The sequence below is a fragment of the Asterias rubens genome, unplaced genomic scaffold, assembly GCF_902459465.1.
Source record: "Asterias rubens unplaced genomic scaffold, eAstRub1.3, whole genome shotgun sequence".
NCBI lineage: Eukaryota > Metazoa > Echinodermata > Asteroidea > Forcipulatida > Asteriidae > Asterias > Asterias rubens.
The window spans coordinates 15118-37451 of record NW_022985724.1 but is presented as its reverse complement, the minus strand read 5'-3'; the positions used below and the strand labels follow the sequence as shown (position 1 = coordinate 37451).

Genomic DNA, 22334 nt, shown 5'->3' with positions numbered 1-22334 from the left:
AAATATGTTGGCCGTTGGTGGCCAATTGGGAAAATATCCAACGTTTTGATTTTTGTTTATTTTCCTTAATTTTACGATGTAAACAATTGCTTTTTTGAAAATTCTCATTTTCAGGAGTAAAAACTCATTTTCGCTAATTTACCGTGAATTTCTAGCCACAACGAATGGTTACTTTACTAATCTATTACATATTTTTAGCATTTCGTCCAGACCCTTAATGGCTTATTTTAAAGATGTGTGGCGGTATTTTTTTTTATAAGTAGCATTTTTTGACATTTTAGTCGAAGATTTCAAAGCATTTTTGCCGTATCATCAAAACTTCAGTCCGTATTTAATTTTCTACTGTGCGAAAGGTCACTTATACAGGTAATTTAAAAGCAATATTTGTTTTCTCAAACAATTTGTATATGCCTACCCAGGTATTTTTTTTAACATAAGGGTTTGTGATTTTTGCTGAATATAAACGTATGTCACAATATACGAACTACAATTCCTTAAAAAACCAGGGTAATAAATTTAAAAAAAATAAAAAAATTTCAACAAATTAGTTCTTCTTGTCCAAGTCACCAAAGATATGTAGTTATCTCAGAAAAACAAATCGGACCTGATGTCTGGGTCTTAAACCACTGTGCATTGTATATCAATTGTTTGTGCTTACATAGATCTATCATTATCAACTTTGCTTCTGCATCTCTCCTGCGCCAGGTGTTCCTTTCAGACAGACATGGCGCATTATAAATGGCCACTATTGTTCTATCAAAGTTACAAATTAAAAATGACAAAGAAAAAATGTGTCTAATGGTTTTTATAATTAATCTATTTGTATTAATTAATACTGGCTGTAAACACTGGCGGCAAATAGCTTAGTAGGATTTGAGCCCACATCCTTGTGATTGCAAGTCCTGCAGTTCCAACTTGTTATTTATTTTTTTATTCTTTTTTTTAACCACTTGTTCTTTTCAGATACAACACTACTCAAAAGAGATATTCACATAGTGTTACCGAAAACCTCTCTTATAAGTTATACCTCCACCATTCAAAGTTTCACATCCTACTTTTGTTCTTATTCTCCGCAGCTATGTCTGTACAGGAGGCAGTACAACCCCAACACCCGCGGCAGACTCTGGTAAGGGCTACCCATGCCCAGCCGGTCACTATTGCCCAGAGGGTACCCTAAGTGAGCTTGGATGTCCAGTGGGGACATACCAGAGTAACACCGGTCAATCCAACTGCACCCTGTGTCCTGATGGTCTGATGTGTGAAACGGTCAACTTGACCGCTCCTTCCGAGTGCAAAACAGGTACCAATTTCATTTTTTATTTGTATTTGTATTTGTATTTTTTTTTCAGTGTCCGTAGATGTGCCTAGCATTTCGTGAAATCATCTACAGGAAGATTTTTAAATTAACCGTTGACCTCTTATTTGACCCGTACAGGTCACTACTGCCAAGAGGGTTCCCCTCTTCCAATCCCTTGCCCACCAGGAACGTTCAACAACATTACCTCATTGAGTCTGGAGGAACAGTGTACAGACTGCATACCTGGAATGTACTGTGAGGGACCTGGTAACAGCTACCCAACTGGTAAGTTATAAAAAGTTTGCTTCATCTTAAAGTTTTGTGTCTTGGCCGAGTCGCAGTCTAGAGCATTGGATTCCACTTCAAGTCATAGGGCGTACCTTTTGTTGTTACTTAAATAATTACTTCAACAAAATATTGACCATCAAAACTTATGTTGTATTTAGAAGCACTGCAGCTGTTGATTGTGTACAAAATGTTTGAGAAACGATTCCTAATGTGGTTAAGAGAAAGGGATTCCAAACTATGTCAATCAGAGATCAGATTTTATTGTAATTACAGAATATTATGTCTTGCTTGGACATAACTGCAGCGGTATACTTTGTTTATAGCCATTGGACACTTTCGGTAAATAGTATTGTCCAAGGCCCACTCTTGGTGTATCACAACTTATATATAAAATAACAAACCTGTGAAAATTTAGGCTCAATCGGTCATCGGAGTCAGGAGAAAATAATGGGAAAACCCACCCTTGTTTCCGCAGGTTTCGCCGTGTCAGACATGTAAATCCGTAAATCTGGATATCGAGAATTGATATTGTTTTAAAGTTTTTTAAAAAGTAAACCATTTCATGGAATAATAGTTCAAGAGAAGTCTTTTACCATTATCTTCTGTAAACCCTGTTATTTGTAAATCTGTGAATTTTTTTTCCCGAAAGGGTCCAATGGCTTTAAAGAGGTATAAGGTATGCTTTGCCTTTAAAAAGTGAACGTGCCAAGTCATGGCACATGTTATTTTAATTTCTCTGTTCTTCTCCAAAGTGTAATGCTCTGGGGATTCTTAGTTCTTGATATCCCAGACTGGAACATTCCACGTATCAAAGAGGGGAACAAGCCCCAGGGATGTGTATATATTTTTTGGAGGGGTTGAACATTAGCTTCACTCGTAAACTTCGCTACATGTTAAATTGTATTTAAAGGCAGTGGACACTATTGGTAATTGTCAAAGACTAGCCTTCAAAGTTGGTGTATCTCAACATATGCATTTTAGAAGTAACAAACCTGTGAAAATTTGAGCTCAATCGGTCATCGAACTTGCGAGATAATAATGAAAGATTTATGGTTTGATTTTGAGACCTCAAGTTCTAAATCTGAGGTCTCAAAATCAAATTTGTGGAAAAATACTTTTTTCTCGAAAACTATGGCACTTCAGAGGGAGCCGTTTCACACAATGTTTTATACCATCAACCTCTCCCCATTACTCGTCACCAAGAAAGGTTTTATGCTAATAATTATTTTGAGTAATTACCAGTAGTGTCCACTGCCTTTAAGCTGGTAGCCTATTTTTAATAAGCATCATTTTGTTGTGCTAAGCTAGTTTTTGTTCTTAAGCAGCTATGTCTGCACTTCAAATCTGACAGTCCGTTTTTTCCCTCCAAACTACTAATGAATGCAGGTCTCTGTATTGCAGGATATTACTGCCAAGGCAGAGCAGAGACAAAGATACACGTAGCAACATTAGACTATAAGATTAAGCCATGTTTGTTCCCCAACAATGCTTCAAGTCTAACTGTCTGTTTGTTTTCCCTCCAACTATCAGGTCTCTGTAACGCAGGATATTACTGCCAAGGTAGAGCAGAGACAAAGATTCCTGTAGCCACCATAGACTATCCAGAGAATGGTCCGTGCCCTGCTGGGTTCTACTGTGATGAAGGAATACCAGCCCCAACACAGTGCCCTGTGGGCACAGTCCGTAGAGTAGAGGGTAAGTCTAGCAGTAATATCTTTCCATCACGGATTCTTAGTTTGCTAATGGAAACAACACACCAACTTTTTGTAGTGAAGACAATGAAGAAACTTTTTAGTTTTAGACATGGGTTAAAACAAACTTTACAGAAAACCAATGCGGTCAAGTAGGGACTGAAAAACCCAATCCACATACAAGGCCCCGGTCCGGGCTCGAACCAGAGTCCAAAAGACAAAGCAGCCAACACTATGTGGATTGGGCTATGTGGTTTCATAGGGAATAAATCTCTGGACAAAGCAGCCAACACTATGTGGATTGGGCTATGTGGTTTCATAGGGAATAAATCTCTGGACAAAGCAGCCAACACTATGTGGATTGGGCTATGTGGTTTCATAGGGAATAAATCTCTGTTCTTTCTCCCACATCTAAAACTGAAACTTCCTTCGTTGTCTTCTCATCTTTGAGAAATTTGCTTTTACAGTGATTAAGTTTGCATTTTAAGAATTCTTGGCTTCACAACCACAACTATTGAATATGAATAAATAAATAACCCTTGTTGACAATGTTCCCACCAAGGAGCCTAAGAATTCTTGGCTTCACAACCAGAACTAGTGAATATGAATAAATAAATAACCCTTGTTGACAATGTTCCCACCAAGGAGCCTAAGAATTCTTGGCTTCACAACCAGAACTAGTGAATATGAATAAATAAATAACCCTTGTTGACAATGTTCCCACCCTGGATCCTAAGAATTCTTGGCTTCACAACCAGAACTAGTGAATATGAATAAATAAATAACCCTTGTTGACAATGTTCCCACCAAGGATCCTAAGAATTCTTGGCTTCACAACCGGAACTATTGAATATGAATAAATAAATAACCCTTGTTGACAATGTTCCCACCCTGGATCCTAAGAATTCTTGGCTTCACAACCAGAACTAGTGAATATGAATAAATAAATAACCCTTGTTGACAATGTTCTCACCCAGGATCCTAAGAATTCTTGGCTTCACAACCAGAACTATTGAATATGAATAAATAAATAACCCTTGTTGACAATGTTCCCACCCAGGATCCTAAGAATTCTTGGCTTCACAACCAGAACTATTGAATATGAATAAATAAATAACCCTTGTTGACAATGTTCCCACCCAGGATCCTAAGAATTCTTGGCTTCACAACCGGAACTATTGAATATGAATAAATAAATAACCCTTGTTGACAATGTTCCCACCAAGGAGCCTAAGCATTCTTAGCTTCACAACCAGAACTAGTGAATATGAATAAATAAATAACCCTTGTTGACAATGTTCCCACCAAGGAGCCTAAGCATTCTTAGCTTCACAACCAGAACTATTGAATATGAATAAATAAATAACCCTTGTTGACAATGTTCCCACCCAGGATCCTAAGAATTCTTGGCTTCACAACCGGAACTATTGAATATGAATAAATAAATAACCCTTGTTGACAATGTTCCCACCAAGGAGCCTAAGCATTCTTAGCTTCACAACCAGAACTAGTGAATATGAATAAATAAATAACCCTTGTTGACAATGTTCCCACCAAGGATCCTAAGAATTCTTGGCTTCACAACCAGAACTAGTGAATATGAATAAATAAATAACCCTTGTTGACAATGTTCCCACCAAGGAGCCTAAGCATTCTTAGCTTCACAACCAGAACTAGTGAATATGAATAAATAAATAACCCTTGTTGACAATGTTCCCACCAAGGATCCTAAGAATTCTTGGCTTCACAACCGGAATTAATAAATATCTAAATAAATCTTTCCTTTGTCCACTAGGAGCCTCGTCAATCGATGACTGCTCGCCATGTCCAGGAGGTTTCTACTGCGAGGACCCTGGTCAGATCGACCCCACCGGTCCTTGCAGCGCCGGCTTCTACTGCCCCGCTAACGAGTCCATAACCAACCCAGCACCAATCGGACTGGAGTGTCCAATCGGTCACTACTGCACCAACCAGACCACTACGCCAACACCATGCTCAGTGGGGACATACCAACCTAATATTGGGAGGGACTCGTGTATTGACTGCCAGGCTGGGTTCTATTGTGAGAGTGCTCTGTTTCCGGACCCCAAGCCGTGCCCGGCATATCACTATTGCCCTGCAGGTAATTCTTGATAATGACCTCCTCTTTGGTTTTGCAAAACCATTAAAAAATTTAGACTTAGGGTTGTGCATCTACGATTTTTGTTTACCGTCACTAAACCACAAATCACAGTGCGGTAGTCTTGAAAGCAAAATGTATACTAGTTTGTAGGTATTACATTTTGTAGGTCATGTTGAAATTAAACATTTAGAAGTTGTTCTTTATACTTGTACAAAAACTAGACACAATGCTTTTTGATGAATATTATTGACCCGTGGCTTTCTTATATTTTCACTCCAGCAACAAGGTACCCTATCACTTGCGCCAACGGCACCTTCACGTATGACACTGATGAAGGTTTGAAGGAGCAATATGAATGTCTACCGTGCTTAGCAGGAAGCTACTGTAGGTAAGTACTTGCGCCTCCATACCTTAGCCTACATCCTTACAGACTGTGAAAGGAGTAACCCTATTTCAGCCCTAGGAGTAGGTGGCAACGTGTCCCTAGTGGCAGTTGATTTGGGTCGATAGCCCAATAGACCCTTCCCATGAAATATGTAAATTGCACATAACGCGTGCGCACTAACGTTTTGGTTGGCAAAATGAGGGAACATCGCGCTGTTTTGTACACGACGAATGGGTGCGTGATGCAGACGCGATTGCGCGCCTGCTTAGTGCACAACTCTATGGGGTTTGCCAACCAACAGGCTCTGTACGCATACGTGAATGTGGATATTTCATGGGAAGGGTCCATTCAGTTGTATTCAAAGTGCTGCCCTCGCCTTGAAGTTGCCATCCAGGCTTGTGAATAGGTGATACCTCCTAAAAATATACTTTGAAAACAAGTTGTGAACATTTTTTTGATTTTATTCCTTTGCAGGGGTGGTCAACTTCAAGGTAACTGTTCTGAGGGCTACTTCTGTCTGAGCCAGAGCTACGATTACACCCCCGATGGTCTCCTACCAGACGTGGATAACTTTGACGAGGCCCAGTGCCCACCGAACACAACCTGTGCCGGCCCCTGTCCTCCTGGTCACTACTGCCCGGCTGGGATTGTGGACCCTGTACCCTGTAAGAATAATACCTGGAGACCGGATGAGTTTGGGAGCAGAGTGGAGGATTGTGAACCTTGCCCGGCTGGAGAACACTGCTTAGAGGGTAAGTGTGTTTTCTCAATTGTTGAAATCCACCTGCTGAAATATAGTAGGCTCATAATTGCTATAAATGGAACCCTCTTGGGCCCATAGAGCTGCTTAAGCACAAAAAGAAGCTAAGCACAACTAACTTCTGCTTACTAGAATAAGGTTACCAGCTACCATGTCACATGTAAAATTAGTAAGTGGTGTCCAGCTCATTTCTGCTAACCAGGAAGATGTAAGGCGACATTTTCTGCTTAAGTAGCTCTTTGAAACTGGGCCCTGCTGAAATCTAGTAGGCTCATAATTGTTAAAGATGCGTCCTGCGCTAAAGTTCCAACTTCTGTACAGAAAAAGTATACACAAATTTGTTGCTGTCAACGGATGCAGTTTTGACATGATGCTTGTGTTCTGGTTCTTGTTTTTAAGGAGACTCCATCTTGCACCCCTGTTCATGGTTCATTATTGTGAAGAAGGCATTGGTCGAGTAGATTGGTAAATCTGGCTTGGTAAAACAACCTTGAGACAAATTCTTGACTGGAATTTTTTGCAAAAAGTTGTGTGCTGCAACTTCAGTACAGTACCAAATTTGTCTCAAACTCGTTTATGCACTCATTTTTTACCATGATGTTTTTTGCTTTTTAGGAGACCCCATCTTGTACCCATGTCCACTTGGTCATTATTGCGAGGAAGGTATTGGTCCAGTAGAGTGCCCCATCTATCATTATAGAGACGTTGTAGGAGCAGCTAGTGAAGGAGACTGCTATAACTGTAAGGCTGGGTTCTACTGCCAAGAAACGGGTAAGCATTAATCAGTTTTCACATAAGGGTATTGGGGATTTCAAAGTAGCTTACCAGAAGTATATCTTCTTGATTGTCATGGTATTGTGCATTGTTGTGTTAAAAAAACAAAAGTAATAACAAGTATTTGAAACCTTCAACTAGTTTGATGATCAGCTGTTATTCAGAACAGCTTTCCAACGATCTGACTGTGCTTCAAAAACACGATTGTAAATGATCCATTAAAACCTGCCAATATTAATTGACTGAAATTAATCCTTTGAGGGTAATGGGCAAATTTAGGCACTATTTCTCCGCTTGGTCTTTGAAAGGGGAATTTTTGTAATACTTCTAATGAAATTGTAGGACAAACAGTCCAGTTGTTTGTTGTTTTAATTTGGTTTAAATCTTTAAAGAGAGAAAGCAATGAAGAAGCAGAATTTTTCACGAATAGTTTTCTAAAATGTTTCAATCTTTCCTAATACAGGAATGACCAATTCCTCCTTTTTGCCTTGCTACGAGGGTCACTACTGCGAAGAGGGTACCACTGAACCCCAGCCGTGTACCGGTGGTCGCATGAGTACCACTACAGGACGCGTCAGCAATGAAGACTGTCCTCTATGTACACCGGGATACTACTGTCCGAATGATACGATTAATATACATGGGATACCGTGCAGACCTACTTATGAATGCCCAGAAGGTTCGTTCATCACATCAAAGTCACTTTTTTATCATTTTTGTAAATAATAAAATGAGTAGGGTAGATTGCCTTATACATATCCATTTATAACAAAAAGAGGAGCAAAGGTTTAAGTGAAGGGATACATACATGTATGCTGTCATTTGATAGGGCCTATTATTCATTTTGAATTATTGTGATTTATGCAACATTGAAATAAATCTATATCTCTTAGTGGAGAAAAGATGTATCTTGGTTTTGGAATGATATCGTATTCTGCACTTGAGAAAACATAATGCACTTTTTGGTAGCGTTGTTTCTTGCACCAGACAAGCATCATTCAAAAACACATCTTACTTTGTGATAACATGTACATGTACATTTCATGTTGCACAAGTAAAGCTTTGTGCACAAAACATATCGCTATGTCTGTCTGGTTGCTGTTATTTTTCACAGATGAAAATAATAATCCAGCTCTTTGATCTATTTCTTTAGTGCTGTTTCAGTTAAATGTTTTGTATTTACATTACAATTGATATGGGCCGACGTTTTTATAGTAGCCTTAAAACAATTGGCTAAGTATGTTAATGTTTTCTGCTTACCAACTTGATGACCTTTGACCCTATATCACCCTCTCAATCCCATAGGAGCTGCAATAGAAGTCACCTGCCGTCCTGGTCACTACTGTGAAGGTGTGACCGGTGACCCCCCTCTATGCCCTGGTGGGAACTACTGCCCACTTGGCTCTAGCGCCTACACCCAGTGTTTCTACCCCAAGTATTGCCCAGAGGGTAGCGAGGTACCCCTAGAGTGCCCATTGGGTAGTCGGGCGATGAATCATGCTGGGTTACGAGTCTACTCTAACGAGAGCTGTAATCTGTGCCCGGCTGGGACATATGGGAACCACACGGAGCGCTTTGAATGTGCACAGTGTATTGAAGGATACTATTGTCCTATAGGTAAGCCCTTTATGCAATCAATCAATCAATCAATCAATCAATCAATCAATCAATCAATCAATCAATCAATCAGAGGGAATTTATATAGCACCAAAATCAACCAAAGTTGTTCAAAGGGGCTCAAGACAGTTGGATGAAATTAATGTTGATACACTTGTTAGAATCAGGCATGTGAGACTTCCTCTTTTCAGCTGATTTCCCTTTTTTTTATTTTGAGTTTCCTCTTTTTTTCTTCACTTTCTGTGTACAAAAGTTTAGGAATATTACATTTTCCTCTTTTTTTCTTGCCTGGTTTTTTCTTGTCCTCTTTTTTTCATGGATAGTTACTCACATGCCTGTAGAATAGAAAGCATTTGAGGAGTCTCTTGGAAATGTAAAATAGTGTTAGCATCAGGATGTGGTTAGGGAGAGTGTTCCATTCTTTTGGTCCAAAAGAATGACCAAACTACATCAGGAGTTTAATTATTATAGAAAAAGAATAGACCCCCTTGCAATACGCCAAATGCTACTGGAATGATGATGTCACATGCACGTTTTTATATAACATTTAACATTCAATGGTTTATTAACAAACCTATTCAATTCGCTGCCTGCAGCAGAATTACATGAACAGTTACATGATAAACAATTTGGAGTAAAACATTATATTAATAATTTAAATGGCATTAAATCTTACACACAAAACAGTTATCGTCCAATGATCTGGCTGCTTTAGCCTCAATGAGGGCTCTTTTTGGCCTCAGTGATGGTGGGGCTTTTTGAGAGTAAGACACCTTATGCAAGGAATCTATTAGCTGTTGCAAACTGCAAACCAACCAAAAGAACCTAAGAAATATTTAATGGCCTGATAACCTTTCTTGAAGGCTTAAAGACAACGCAATAAGTTGAAAGAGATGAAAAGAGAAAGAGACAGAAAGCACCATGAAAATAATATTTATTCGGGCAATCACATTTACAAGCACATGTACACACATTAAAAATATTTAAGAAAACAAAGTAAAACAACAGTGGGGTGCCCAGGAGAGCATAAAGGTTTTGCCAAAAGGCGAATGTCTCCTAAAAAGCAAGGAAGGAACAAGTTATTAGTTTAATAATTGCTTTTCTCAAAAATTTTCCCAAAATATATTTTCTCTATCTCTCTTTGTCTCTAAGGTACTGGAAACCCTGAGAACTTCCCTTGCCCCATCGGGTACTACTGCCCCGCTGGGTCTGGTGAACCATTCCCCTGCCCGGCCGGGTTATACGGTAACATCATCAAGGCAATAAGATCAGATCAATGTCAACCATGCCCAGCTAACACCTTCAATAATATGCTGGGACAGAAGGCATGTCGACCGTGTGGAAGCTCAGCAGCCGCACAAGAAGGTAGGTGTTGTCTATCCCTGTCTCTCCTTCCAGGTGCTTCGGATACTGTTCGTAAAAGCTCTTGAAATCTATAAATCAAGAAGTTACAAAAGGTGGAAATGCCTTATTTTCAACATGCCTCTTTGCAATTTGTCTACACTGACTCTCACGCCTTGGTTTAGATTGCATTATCTGATCTGTTGGTGTTTGGGCTTCAGCCAAACACCTCTTCTTATTTTCTTTAAGTTTTAATCTTCTTCCGACAAACTTGAGTCCACAACATAACTCAAGATTGAAACTGAGTTGATCCTTGAAACTTTACATAAACCAAACATAAAGACCCTACTCAGGGACACTGTTCCCGTGGCAGACCACAAACCACCTTTGTGGACACCTTGAGCCGGGACTCTTGCCTGCAATGGTAGGAGCTGCGTACAGCAATGGAAGACCAACGTGTTTGGAGGGCCAGCATCCGATGCTCCGCATTGACTGAATGGCTAAATGAAAGACGGCACTTGACTTGCATTGTGGTGTTTACCTCCTATAAGTAAAACTTAAACACCCAGCTTTTGAGATAGTAAAAAAAATCTAGCTTTTATTATTGTTTTTCTTCCTTTTCTTGCCAGGGAGTGTAACCTGTGATTGTACAGGTAAATATCGCTCCTTCCAGACCACCAGTGGATCCTGTGTGTGCTGGTCTGGGTATGTCTTCTACAACGAAGTCGACCTATCGGAAACTGAAGGCAACAATGATGGAGATTGCCAGCTTAAGGTGGATGACCGTTGTGAGTTAAGCCAGGCGCGTGACGCCAGTGAACGCAAATGTGTGGATCCGGGTACTTATGACTGTACAGTGATGTGTGGAGCTGATGATGGAACCTTTGATGTGGATCTTGGAAGGTTAGAGTTTGTTTTTACTTTTTTTTTATTTTACCTTTTTTTTTTTATTATCTTTTTTTAACCGAGCAAAATACTAAGTGTTACTTACCATTTGCAACTAGTTTCCTACTGATGTTTGCTTAGCAGAAAGTTTTAAGCAATAACACCTGCTTAAGCAGCTTCTGTATAATTGGGGCTATTTCTTTAGGGCGAGTACTAAGGGTAACAAAACTTTGAAATGAGAAAAAAGCGCCTTTAATTTACAAAAAAAAAGTTTTATATAAGAAACCAACATATTTGCATTAGGCTGTTTTGCCATGGATGGGCCTTTCAGCTGATACTAATTTTCTTATTGTTTTTTCCTTCTGTCTTGTAGATGCACCTGTAATACTTACATAGCTCCAGAGGAGATTTGTGACTCTAGCTGTGAGCAGACCAAACCAACAGTACAGGGAAGTCTGAGTTCATCTGGACAGCTCGTTGTTACTAGTACAGCTAATGATGGCAGTGGAGACACAATAACCATGGTGAGATTTATTTCATTTCATTTCTTTTTATTCGTCTAGTCTTATCTCGAGTTAGGATGAGTAACTTAGGACTAGTTTCGAATAACTCCTAAAGAGTCCTAGGACTAGTCCTAAGTTAGGACTATCTTTGTGAAATCGACTCCTGGAAAATCATGGAAATCATTTATCCCTAACCCTTTTCTGTGTGCGTTCTGCCCTTCTCTCTCTCTCCTTTGCTTTCAACTTGAAGGCCTCTACACTTGTATATCTGTTTATGTTTGTTGTGTTGTCATTAAGCCTTCGAAAAAGACTCTTTTAAGGTCAAAACATCAGGCCCATAACTATTTTTTGCACACAAAGAGTGAAAAACTAAATATAACAATATACCACTTTGTTTTATGTTTTTGCAGCCTGTTCCCAACGTGATTGGTCCGAGCGTCCACACCTCAGGAACTAAAGACATCCAGATTGTTTCATTCGAGTCTACTGGAGCCATGGGTCATATCGTATCAGATATGGCTGATCTACAACAGCTAATCCTTGGTAAGTTACTGATTCCATCCTCCTTCAACCCCAACTTAAGTTGACTTTCTTTAAACAACGTGGTTAACAAATTTAATTATATATTAAACATATATTCACATATATTCCACCTTTCCAGTAATTTTTTATTTGTTCAATCCAAAATTATTTAAAATTTACTCTGTCATTTTCCTGTGTGGTGTATTACTCGTAAAGATTGATGAAATTTGTTTGATAGAAAGTTGTCTACCATTGATAGAGTGTTTTTTCTTTTTCAAAAGAGAGAACATTTTATTCTCAACTCCAGAATGTATTTTCTCTGTATTCTCTTAGATGATCCTGAAGTGGTCAGTCATACCACAGAGAGACAAATTTGTTCTCAACTCCAGAATGTATTTTCTCTGTATTCTCTTAGATGATCCTGAAGTGGTCAGTCATACCACAGAGAGACAAATTTGTTCTCAACTCCAGAATGTATTTTCTCTGTATTCCCTTAGATGATCCTGAAGTGGTCAGTCATACCACAGAGAGACAAATTTGTTCTCAACTCCAGAATGTATTTTCTCTGTATTCCCTTAGATGATCCTGAAGTGGTCAGTCATACCACAGAGAGACAAATTTGTTCTCAACTCCAGAATGTATTTTCTCTGTATTCTCTTAGATGATCCTGAAGTGGTCAGTCATACCACAGAGAGACAAATTTGTTCTCAACTCCAGAATGTATTTTCTCTGTTTTTACTTATTGAAGATGAAGTGGTCAGTCATACCACAGAGAGACAAATTTGTTCTCAACTCCAGAATGTATTTTCTCTGTATTCTCTTAGATGATCCTGAAGTGGTCAGTCATACCACAGAGAGACAAATTTGTTCTCAACTCCAGAATGTATTTTCTCTGTATTCTCTTAGATGATCCTGAAGTGGTCAGTCATACCACAGAGAGACAAATTTGTTCTCAACTCCAGAATGTATTTTCTCTGTATTCCCTTAGATGATCCTGAAGTGGTCAGTCATACCACAGAGAGACAAATTTGTTCTCAACTCCAGAATGTATTTTCTCTGTATTCCCTTAGATGATCCTGAAGTGGTCAGTCATACCACAGAGAGACAAATTTGTTCTCAACTCCAGAATGTATTTTCTCTGTATTCTCTTAGATGATCCTGAAGTGGTCAGTCATACCACAGAGAGACAAATTTGTTCTCAACTCCAGAATGTATTTTCTCTGTTTTTACTTATTGAAGATGAAGTGGTCAGTCATACCACAGAGAGACAAATTTGTTCTCAACTCCAGAATGTATTTTCTCTGTATTCTCTTAGATGATCCTGAAGTGGTCAATCATACCACAGAGAGACAAATTTGTTCTCAACTCCAGAATGTATTTTCTCTGTATTCTCTTAGATGATCCTGAAGTGGTCAGTCATACCACAGAGAGACAAATTTGTTCTCAACTCCAGAATGTATTTTCTCTGTATTCTCTTAGATGATCCTGAAGTGGTCAGTCATACCACAGAGAGACAAATTTGTTCTCAACTCCAGAATGTATTTTCTCTGTTTTTACTTATTGAAGATGAAGTGGTCAGTCATACCACAGAGAGACAAATTTGTTCTCAACTCCAGAATGTATTTTCTCTGTATTCTCTTAGATGATCCTGAAGTGGTCAGTCATACCACAGAGAGACAAATTTGTTCTCAACTCCAGAATGTATTTTCTCTGTATTCTCTTAGATGATCCTGAAGTGGTCAGTCATACCACAGAGAGACAAATTTGTTCTCAACTCCAGAATGTATTTTCTCTGTATTCCCTTAGATGATCCTGAAGTGGTCAGTCATACCACAGAGAGACAAATTTGTTCTCAACTCCAGAATGTATTTTCTCTGTTTTTACTTATTGAAGATGAAGTGGTCAGTCATACCACAGAGAGACAAATTTGTTCTCAACTCCAGAATGTATTTTCTCTGTATTCTCTTAGATGATCCTGAAGTGGTCAGTCATACCACAGAGAGACAAATTTGTTCTCAACTCCAGAATGTATTTTCTCTGTATTCTCTTAGATGATCCTGAAGTGGTCAGTCATACCACAGAGAGACAAATTTGTTCTCAACTCCAGAATGTATTTTCTCTGTATTCCCTTAGATGATCCTGAAGTGGTCAGTCATACCACAGAGAGACAAATTTGTTCTCAACTCCAGAATGTATTTTCTCTGTATTCCCTTAGATGTTTCTGAGGTGGTCAGTCATACCACAGAGAGACAAATTTGTTCTCAACTCCAGAATGTATTTTCTCTGTATTCCCTTAGATGATTCTGAGGATGTCACAGCCATACCAACAATCTCCTCAAACCGACGACGACGTCGCCTCCTAGCCGAGACCCCAACCACAGTACCAGGTATCCCCAATCCCATCATCTGCCTGGCCCTTGAGGACATGATGATCTTCCGTGTCGCAATCAACTCCATCAACCGAAACCAAAGCAACTATCCAGTCTACCAGAAGGATCATCTCTTCAACACTAACCCGACATACGACTACAGCGAGTTCCGGGACTTACAATTCTACGTGGAGAATACCGCTGTGGCTATCTCAGCGTTTGCGCACGTCTTTACGGAGTCTGGGCAGTACGTGTTTGCGGATGCACAGGAGGCGCAGTGGGAGGTGATTGTTTCCGTGCAAGCTCCTGGGGCTGCGTGTGATACGACGCAGTCTGTAGTCCAGCCTTCAACCGCAGCTAATCTGGCTATTCAGAATGTCAAGAAACTGGAAGCTCAGAATGAGGAACCAGACTGGGGTCTGATTATCGGTGAGTTACTTCTTTCCTTTTTATTTCAGACTACGTTGAGCACCGAGCTCAAGCTATGTTGTTTATGTTCAGCAGAGTGCGGGTTCGAGTCCCAGTCTTGACACTTGTCGTTGTGACCCTTCAAGGCTTTTAGTTTTGTTATCGGATATCGAGAAATGTTTCCCAGCATTTCAACAAATATTTAATTCACTCTTCTTCAGGTATGCTGTCATTCTTAGCTGCTTGTATCATCATGCTGGTGATCGCAGTCATTGTCTGGCGCCCTCGCAGTGCTGGTATCTACCCGCTCAAGATGTGGAAACCAAAGTACCGCGCTCTTGGGGCCCCACCCAGGATCCCGCCATACCTACAGTATCAAGATACAGACAGGTGCGTTTTATCTGAGATGTGATTTCTCTTTTTTTTAACCAGAAATCCAGTTTTTGTTTAAATCCCCACCCAAACAAACCAAAATTATAAAACAATAATTTTTTTAAATTTAAACAAATAAATAGTTAAATAAATAAATGAATAAGAACAAAAATTTTTGAATGTTATTTTAAAAATTCAAATCGGATTCATAAAAACATGAAGATAAACCATACACAATGCCTCAGATTGCGCAGTGAGGCTTTCATCACTAAAAATTAACGTTTGTTATGATTTTGTTTCCTTCACATGTTTTGAGCATCTCAAAACCAGGCTCGTTCTAGGGGCTAAGGAACTTTCCCCTAACACACATCGCAATCCAGTGGATCCCTAGAATGTTGGCATACATGTAGCTTTATCTTTTTTTTCTTTTTTTATAACCTTTTTTTTTCTCATGTTGTTGCAATTCAGAGAGGCTCTTCTTCTCGGTCCTCGCATCGTTGAGGGCGCCGAGTCAACTGTCCGCTCTGAGAAGGGTGAACTTGAAGACTTCAACGTCCGCACTCTGTACGACAAGCTAGAGGATCAGACGTTGTATCTCGCTCAGCAGCTGACCAGACAACAAGAAGACTTGAGAGGGTTCTATGAAAGGATGAGCCAACAGACGGACGGACTAAAGGTAAGAAATTATCAAGATAAAACCATTTGGAATCTTGCATCTTACCTTGTTGTACTGTCCTACAAGCATTGCTGCTGTCCTGCAGAGGGTGGGTTGCAAAATCCATTTGTGCTCTGTGCTTGTGCTGTGAAGATTGTGCATATAAGAAGGTGATATTGTCAGTTTGTCTTGAGAGAGATTGGAAGCTCCATTCATCTCATAGCTAGCAGTGCTTCTCTCTGAGAGAGATTGGAAGCTCCATTCATCTCATAGCTAGCAGTGCTTCTCTCAGGACCCCTTGTAGATTTATTTCACAGTAGGGTTTTTACATCCAAGATAAACACCAAGTTAAAAACTTTCCAAAGATCTTGTTTCAATTCAGCGTGCTCTGGCCAAACTTAACAAATTTGCGCCCTGAATGGTGTGAAAATTCCTGGGGAGAGCCCAGCATGCGCAATGAACACCTTATTTGAATGTATTTACAACCATGAAAAATGTCAAATCTTATTGGACATCTTTTTGATTTGTGTTTTCCCAGGGTCTCTTGCTTAGCCTGGACATGTCCAAGCTGGAAAAGATTGAGAAGGAACGTGCAAGGAAAGCTGAGCGTGAAGGATACCAGGCTAGTGGTGACACCACAAACATAGTCAACACAAACAGACAGTACAACTTCACAGGTAAGATCTAGTTTTTGGAAGGATAAAATCAACTTCATTTTTAATAATGAGAAATTGAATGGCTTCCGACTGGAACCCTGAACAAAATTATCAACAAAATAGGGAGATGGCCAACATAGGGCTATAGATAGCTCAGTTGGTAGAGTGCGGGCACACTAATCCAGAGATCGTTTGTTCAAGTCCCACTCTAGTAAATCTTTTTTCATTCAACCCAAAATCATTTAAAATTTACCCAGCCTCATGAAATTAATAAGTATATATATTTGCTTAGTTTAATTGCTTCAGTTGAAAACAAATTAATATGTTATCATTAAATATGTTGTCATTGAATATTCTCTTTTAAAGAATTTCTCTCTTGTTTCATTTCTTAACTGCAGCCACTGGAGCATCCTCTCGTGAGAATGAACTGATGGAAGCTCTAGGAGTCCTCTTAGAGCATCTCAACACCGGCAAGATTCCCCTCAGCCCCGAGATGCTTCAGCAGGCAGGGCTCGGTCCCGCTGGAGGCGTGGCCAGTATGGGCGTGGTCAGTGGGAAGGGCGCGGCTGTGGATGGTCTCCTGAAGAGGCAGAATAAGGAGCGGATGCAGCTGAGTAACGATCTGAGGAGTAAGGAGGAGGAGGAGATTAATGGTTCACTAACTGACTTTGTAAGTATCTAGGTAGGGGTCGAGCGGTCTGGTGCGCCAGATTCAGGTTCGGAACGCTAGAATTCTCCTTTGGTAGAATCCATGGCTTCACAACCAGGTTCCAAATTCATAGAGCTGCTTAAGTACAAAAAGTTGCGCGTATCCGACTAGGGTTTGGATGGCTAGATCATCAGGGTGTGGGTTCTGTAAACCTGGTTACCTTTGTTTACAAAAGAGTGACCTGGTACGTTCCTAGTCTTTGTAAGAATCAGAAGTGTCAGGCCGACCGGGCTCTATCAACACAGGTTAATTTTAAGGACATTTCACAGAATTAAGAATTAAAAATAAATAAATAAATAAATAAAAAGTCATCCCAACAATTTCAATTTTATTCACTCTCCCTCTTTCTTTCCAGGATAAGAAACGTCAGAAGTTAATCTCAGACCTATCCTGCAAGCTAGCCTCTAAGCTGGACGGAGCCGATACCCAGCAAGAGATCGATAAGATCATGTCATCTCACGAGAAGGAGATGTCGAGGGCGCTAGATAAGTTTGATTCGGCCAAACAGAGACAGGTTGAAGATCTTAGGAAGAGGCTTGCTGAGAAGCGACAGGTTGCTGAGGCTAACATGAAGAGCAGGCACCAACAAGAGGTACCCGTACAAATATTTTAAAAACACATCAGGGTAGAATTTCATAAAGCTGTTGGGTAGAAAATACTGCTTAGTAAACTAGTGGGGCATCATTACAATGTTAACTTTGTGGGTTTTTGGCTGCTGACCAGTAAGATTTTTCTGTGTTCTGATAGTTTGAGTGTTGGGTCTGAGTCCAACGCGGCCTTCAGCCTCGTTGGATTTGGGACGCAGAATCGCTATATTTTTCCATATTCCAATCGCGCTTGTGTGCTCCCCAGATGGTGTTCCCTTAAACCAAATACATGTATACAGTTTATTATGATTGTCTTCTTGAGAATGCATTTCTAAATTTGTTCTTGTTATTCCTCCTTGTTTTCCCCCAGGCAAGCGATGCGGGTATCACCCTAACCCAAGAGGATAGCTCAGACGCAGCGGGAATCCTCAAGGAGCAAGAGCTTGAGATAGACACCATACTGGCTGATGAAGCCTTAGCCAGAGCCAAGGCTCAAGCCTCACAGAATCGAGAATTAGCCATCGAGCAACAACATAAGATGTCTGAGAACCTGACTGCAGCCATTGTAAGTCCTTCTTTCAGTTGGATTTATTTCTTCTTATTAAAAAGAATATGTGTGACAGCCACTAGTTATTTTTTTCTGCATTTTCATTGAGCTGCTAAGCCAAATCAATTTCTGGCGGAGCAAAAAATAGCAGGATACCAGTCATAGACATGACAGATGGTACATGTGACATGGCGCTACTATTTTTCCCAACAGCAAGTTGGGTGTCTAACTCCAGTTGGACCCCTTGTTATCGTAAGACCCTTTTAATAAACAGGGAAACACAAACTCACTGGAAAGCTGGTACATAACGACTGTCTCGTACCTGGGGTGCAAGCTGTCTCCTTATCATCTTCACTCCTTATTTATTTATTCATTTATAGATTTATATAGTGTATTTCCAAAATAGACCAATGCACTTTACAATAAAAAATTTAATTTAATACAATAGAAAGCAAAAAAGCACACACATAAGCCAAAGAAACAGCACATAAGAATATGGGGTTTGTTTAAAAAAAAAAAAAAATTGCAGGTTTATTGCATAACATATTGTATCGATCCATCCTACACAACACAATGTTTATGCACAACCTTTACTTATATCCAAACCAGGAGAGTCTAGCTTCTACTGGCGTCCTGACCGCCGAGTCCACCCAGGACATCGTGAAGGACCAGGCAGACATGGAGAAGGCTTTGGAGGATCGGATGAGCAAACGTCGATCTCAGCTGACTTCGAATATGAAGCAGAGGATGGCCGAAAAGAGACGCAAGAAACTCCGTAAGCTGAAGGACGATCATAAGGACCAAATGGATGCTGTAAGTATTCCTTGTTTTCATTCTTATTTCTTAACGCTTGTTTAACCCTGTTAAAGTGTACTTTTGCGGTTTTTAAAATTGCAACAATTCGGTCAGCGGGCTGCAAATTTGTTAATGTTTCTTAAACAAACCATAAACTATACGTAACAAGCCAATTTTCTCATGATTTTGGGTGATGTAACTGTCTATATGCCCTAGGCACTAGTAAACATCAGGCCTTAGAACCAAAACAAAACTTTTGAAAAAGTAAGCCTTAGAATATTGTTTATTTCTCTCTGTAGAAATTAAAAATATTTAAAGTGAATTGTCATTTATTACAGTTTTATCATCTCATTTGTCTGTTCTTTGTAATTGTTATTATTAATTTGTTAATTTGTTATGAGTGTCGACATTAGAAATTATTCTGTTCTCCCAAAAATTATGTAATCTTACTTTGCCTTTCACTTTATCCTCTAAAAACCTGACATTTTTGAAAAACCTCTGATCAACACTTTATTTATCTACTGTCATTCTTCATATGTGTAGATTTTTCATCATATTTTCTTCATGTAGCCTCTTCTTATCATCCTCATCATCATTTCCATCTTCCTTTCCTGTCATTCATAATCATTTTAGAAGCCTCACGTGACTAATGAGTCAACAGCTGACCTGCAGCACCAGGTTTGTTTTCTTTCATGTTTAAACTCTCTACTCGTGAATAGGGTACTAGACTAATAAAGGTAACCATTTTCACTCCCGGGTGAAGAGAAGCAATTATGTTGCTCAACCAGAAAAGCAGCACAGACTCATGTTAAACTATCAGTTCATGAACAGGGTACTAGACCCGGGATAAATAAAGGTCACCATAACTATGTACATGTAAGTTGGCCCCATTAATTGCCTCTTTTGTCCACAGATATCCAGCCCCCTCACCCACCAAAGTGCCAAGTTATTTTCATCCTCGTTGTTCATCCATTACATCTCATCTTGTTAATTTCTTCCTCCTTCAATTTTTTCCTCTTTCCTCTAAGCAGTCGTCCCAAACAGAGGCAGGATACCAAGATGCGGATAAGGTTTGCAAGAAAATATTATCGGTTTCAGAGTGTGACTGGTTGCGGTGATGCTAAACAAAATGCGTTGTCATTTTTTTGTTTTAAATGTGAACACATAAAGAATGTCTTAAATTTGAATGTAATGATGCACTACTAAAATCTTAAGGTTTAAAGGGATATTCACCATTCTTGGTTTTTGGAAGAGTAAGGTTAATCGCTTCGTCTATTCTTCTTTAGACTTAAAACGCATCCAACTTGTGAAAAATTCATCAATTTTGTTGTCACCTTTAACTTGGAACATTGAAGACCACTTAAAGTGTTTTGTGACCTGCAGTGATGACTTTGGGATTTTAAATGCCATTTTCTTGACTTGGACAGGATTTAAGACGAAAATATATCTTAAGAGAAGTTTTCACGAGTATAATCAACTTCACAAACTTTCACACAGTGAAATGTTTCAAATGATTTTTGCAATGCCTTGTGAAAGGTTACATAGCTGTCAAAAGAAATTGGCAAGCTGCTATCTGCATTTTTTGCTTTTTAAAAATATTTTTTAAAACTGTACACAGCCCCAGGTTGAACCATTGTGTAGCCTCCTCCCCAGCAGTTTTCGTGTGAATCCTCTGTTTACCAACCAATGAACATTATATCCCTTTAATTGCCATGTGCATCTCCATGCCTCCTACACCCTGGAGTCGTGTCCTTCGATGTGTTCAAATGTTCTCTGTGATGGTGATGGAAGTAGATTAATAATAATAATGATAATTGCACATTTTGTTATTTTGACCCCTTGCACCTACAACACAATCCCCAATGTCTGTCACGCTCCCCAGGGGGAGGCGTGTAAATGCCACGTCGCCTGAAATGCTCCAAACTGTAGTAACATGTTGACTTCTGAAATGGCGCAACTAAGTTTATTGTGATGATGACGTCAGGCTAATTGGGTCACCAACAAATCACACAAATTTATTGATGTACTTTAATAAAAGATTAACATGCCATAAAACCACTTGACAGTTATTCATTCTTTTATCCATGATGCGGCAGAAGTCAAAACCTTAATTGCAGTTTCTTGTAAAAAATATAGAAATAAAAAAATGAAAAAAAAAAATAAATATTTTTTAATTTTTTATTTATTTTTATATTGTTGTTGATTTTCTTAACTGTGCAACTCCTTAATATACTGAAGAAATTTGTGTAACCTTGATAGTTTCCTGAAATTGATTTCACAATTAATTTTGCAGGTGTTAAAGATTTTCCCCCAAAGATTCATCATTTGGGATACTGTTCTTAAACCTTTTTTTGCAGTTGTTGATGTTCTTTGCAGTATGGTTTTTGTTTATATCACTATGCTTGGTGTATTGGTAAATCCAAATAACATTCTTAAAGACACTGGACACTATTTATCAAAGACCAGTCTTCTCACTTGGTGTCTCTCAACGTATGCATAAAATAACAAACCTGTGAAAGTTTTAGCTCAATTGGTCGTCGAAGTTGTGAGATAACAATGAGAAAAAAAAACACCCTTGATACACACACTCAGTTTTGTGCTTTCAGATGCTTGATTTCAAGACCTCAAAATCTAATTCTGAGGTCTCTAAATCAAATTCATTCTCGAAAACTATGTTACTTCAGAGGGAGCTGTTTCTCACAATGTTCTGTACTATCAACCTCTCCCTATTACTCGTTGCCAAGTAAGGTTTGATGCTAATAACTATGTTGAGTAATTACCAATCGTGTCCACTGCCTTTAATATCCAGATGCATATTTAACATCTAACTACTCATTCCGTTTTGTCTTTCACCAGTTGGGACCACTTGCTGATCCAGAAGCCATTAAGGAGCTCGAGGAGAGGCAACGTAAAGAGGTCGACGCCCTGGAATCTAAGCTAGAGGCGGAAGAAGCTGAACAGATCAAAGAGATCGAGAGACAAGTCAATGAGGAATACACCAAGGATATGAAGAAGGGACATCGAGACATCTTAGAAAATGTGAGTGGTGCA

General features: G+C 39.3%; 1 protein-coding gene across 2 annotated transcripts in view; it reads left to right on the top strand.

Moving 5' to 3' along the window:
- The window catches only part of LOC117306372, a 55563-nt gene that overhangs the window by 20433 nt on the left and 12796 nt on the right, over positions 1–22334 (top strand). The window contains exons 28-50 of one of the 2 annotated variants that reach the window (XM_033790979.1): positions 1077–1300; positions 1436–1582; positions 3116–3280; positions 5072–5398; positions 5678–5786; positions 6258–6535; positions 7159–7314; positions 7781–7996; positions 8623–8934; positions 10087–10299; positions 10905–11178; positions 11534–11684; positions 12074–12206; positions 14483–14983; positions 15184–15352; positions 15803–16010; positions 16528–16666; positions 17044–17315; positions 17710–17946; positions 18312–18506; positions 19098–19301; positions 20315–20353; positions 22140–22322. In XM_033790979.1, coding sequence (XP_033646870.1) covers positions 1077–1300; positions 1436–1582; positions 3116–3280; positions 5072–5398; positions 5678–5786; positions 6258–6535; positions 7159–7314; positions 7781–7996; positions 8623–8934; positions 10087–10299; positions 10905–11178; positions 11534–11684; positions 12074–12206; positions 14483–14983; positions 15184–15352; positions 15803–16010; positions 16528–16666; positions 17044–17315; positions 17710–17946; positions 18312–18506; positions 19098–19301; positions 20315–20353; positions 22140–22322 — 4852 coding nt within the window. The remainder of the gene's footprint in view (positions 1–1076; positions 1301–1435; positions 1583–3115; positions 3281–5071; positions 5399–5677; positions 5787–6257; positions 6536–7158; positions 7315–7780; positions 7997–8622; positions 8935–10086; positions 10300–10904; positions 11179–11533; positions 11685–12073; positions 12207–14482; positions 14984–15183; positions 15353–15802; positions 16011–16527; positions 16667–17043; positions 17316–17709; positions 17947–18311; positions 18507–19097; positions 19302–20314; positions 20354–22139; positions 22323–22334) is intronic. The other variant, XM_033790980.1, reaches the window with a different exon arrangement.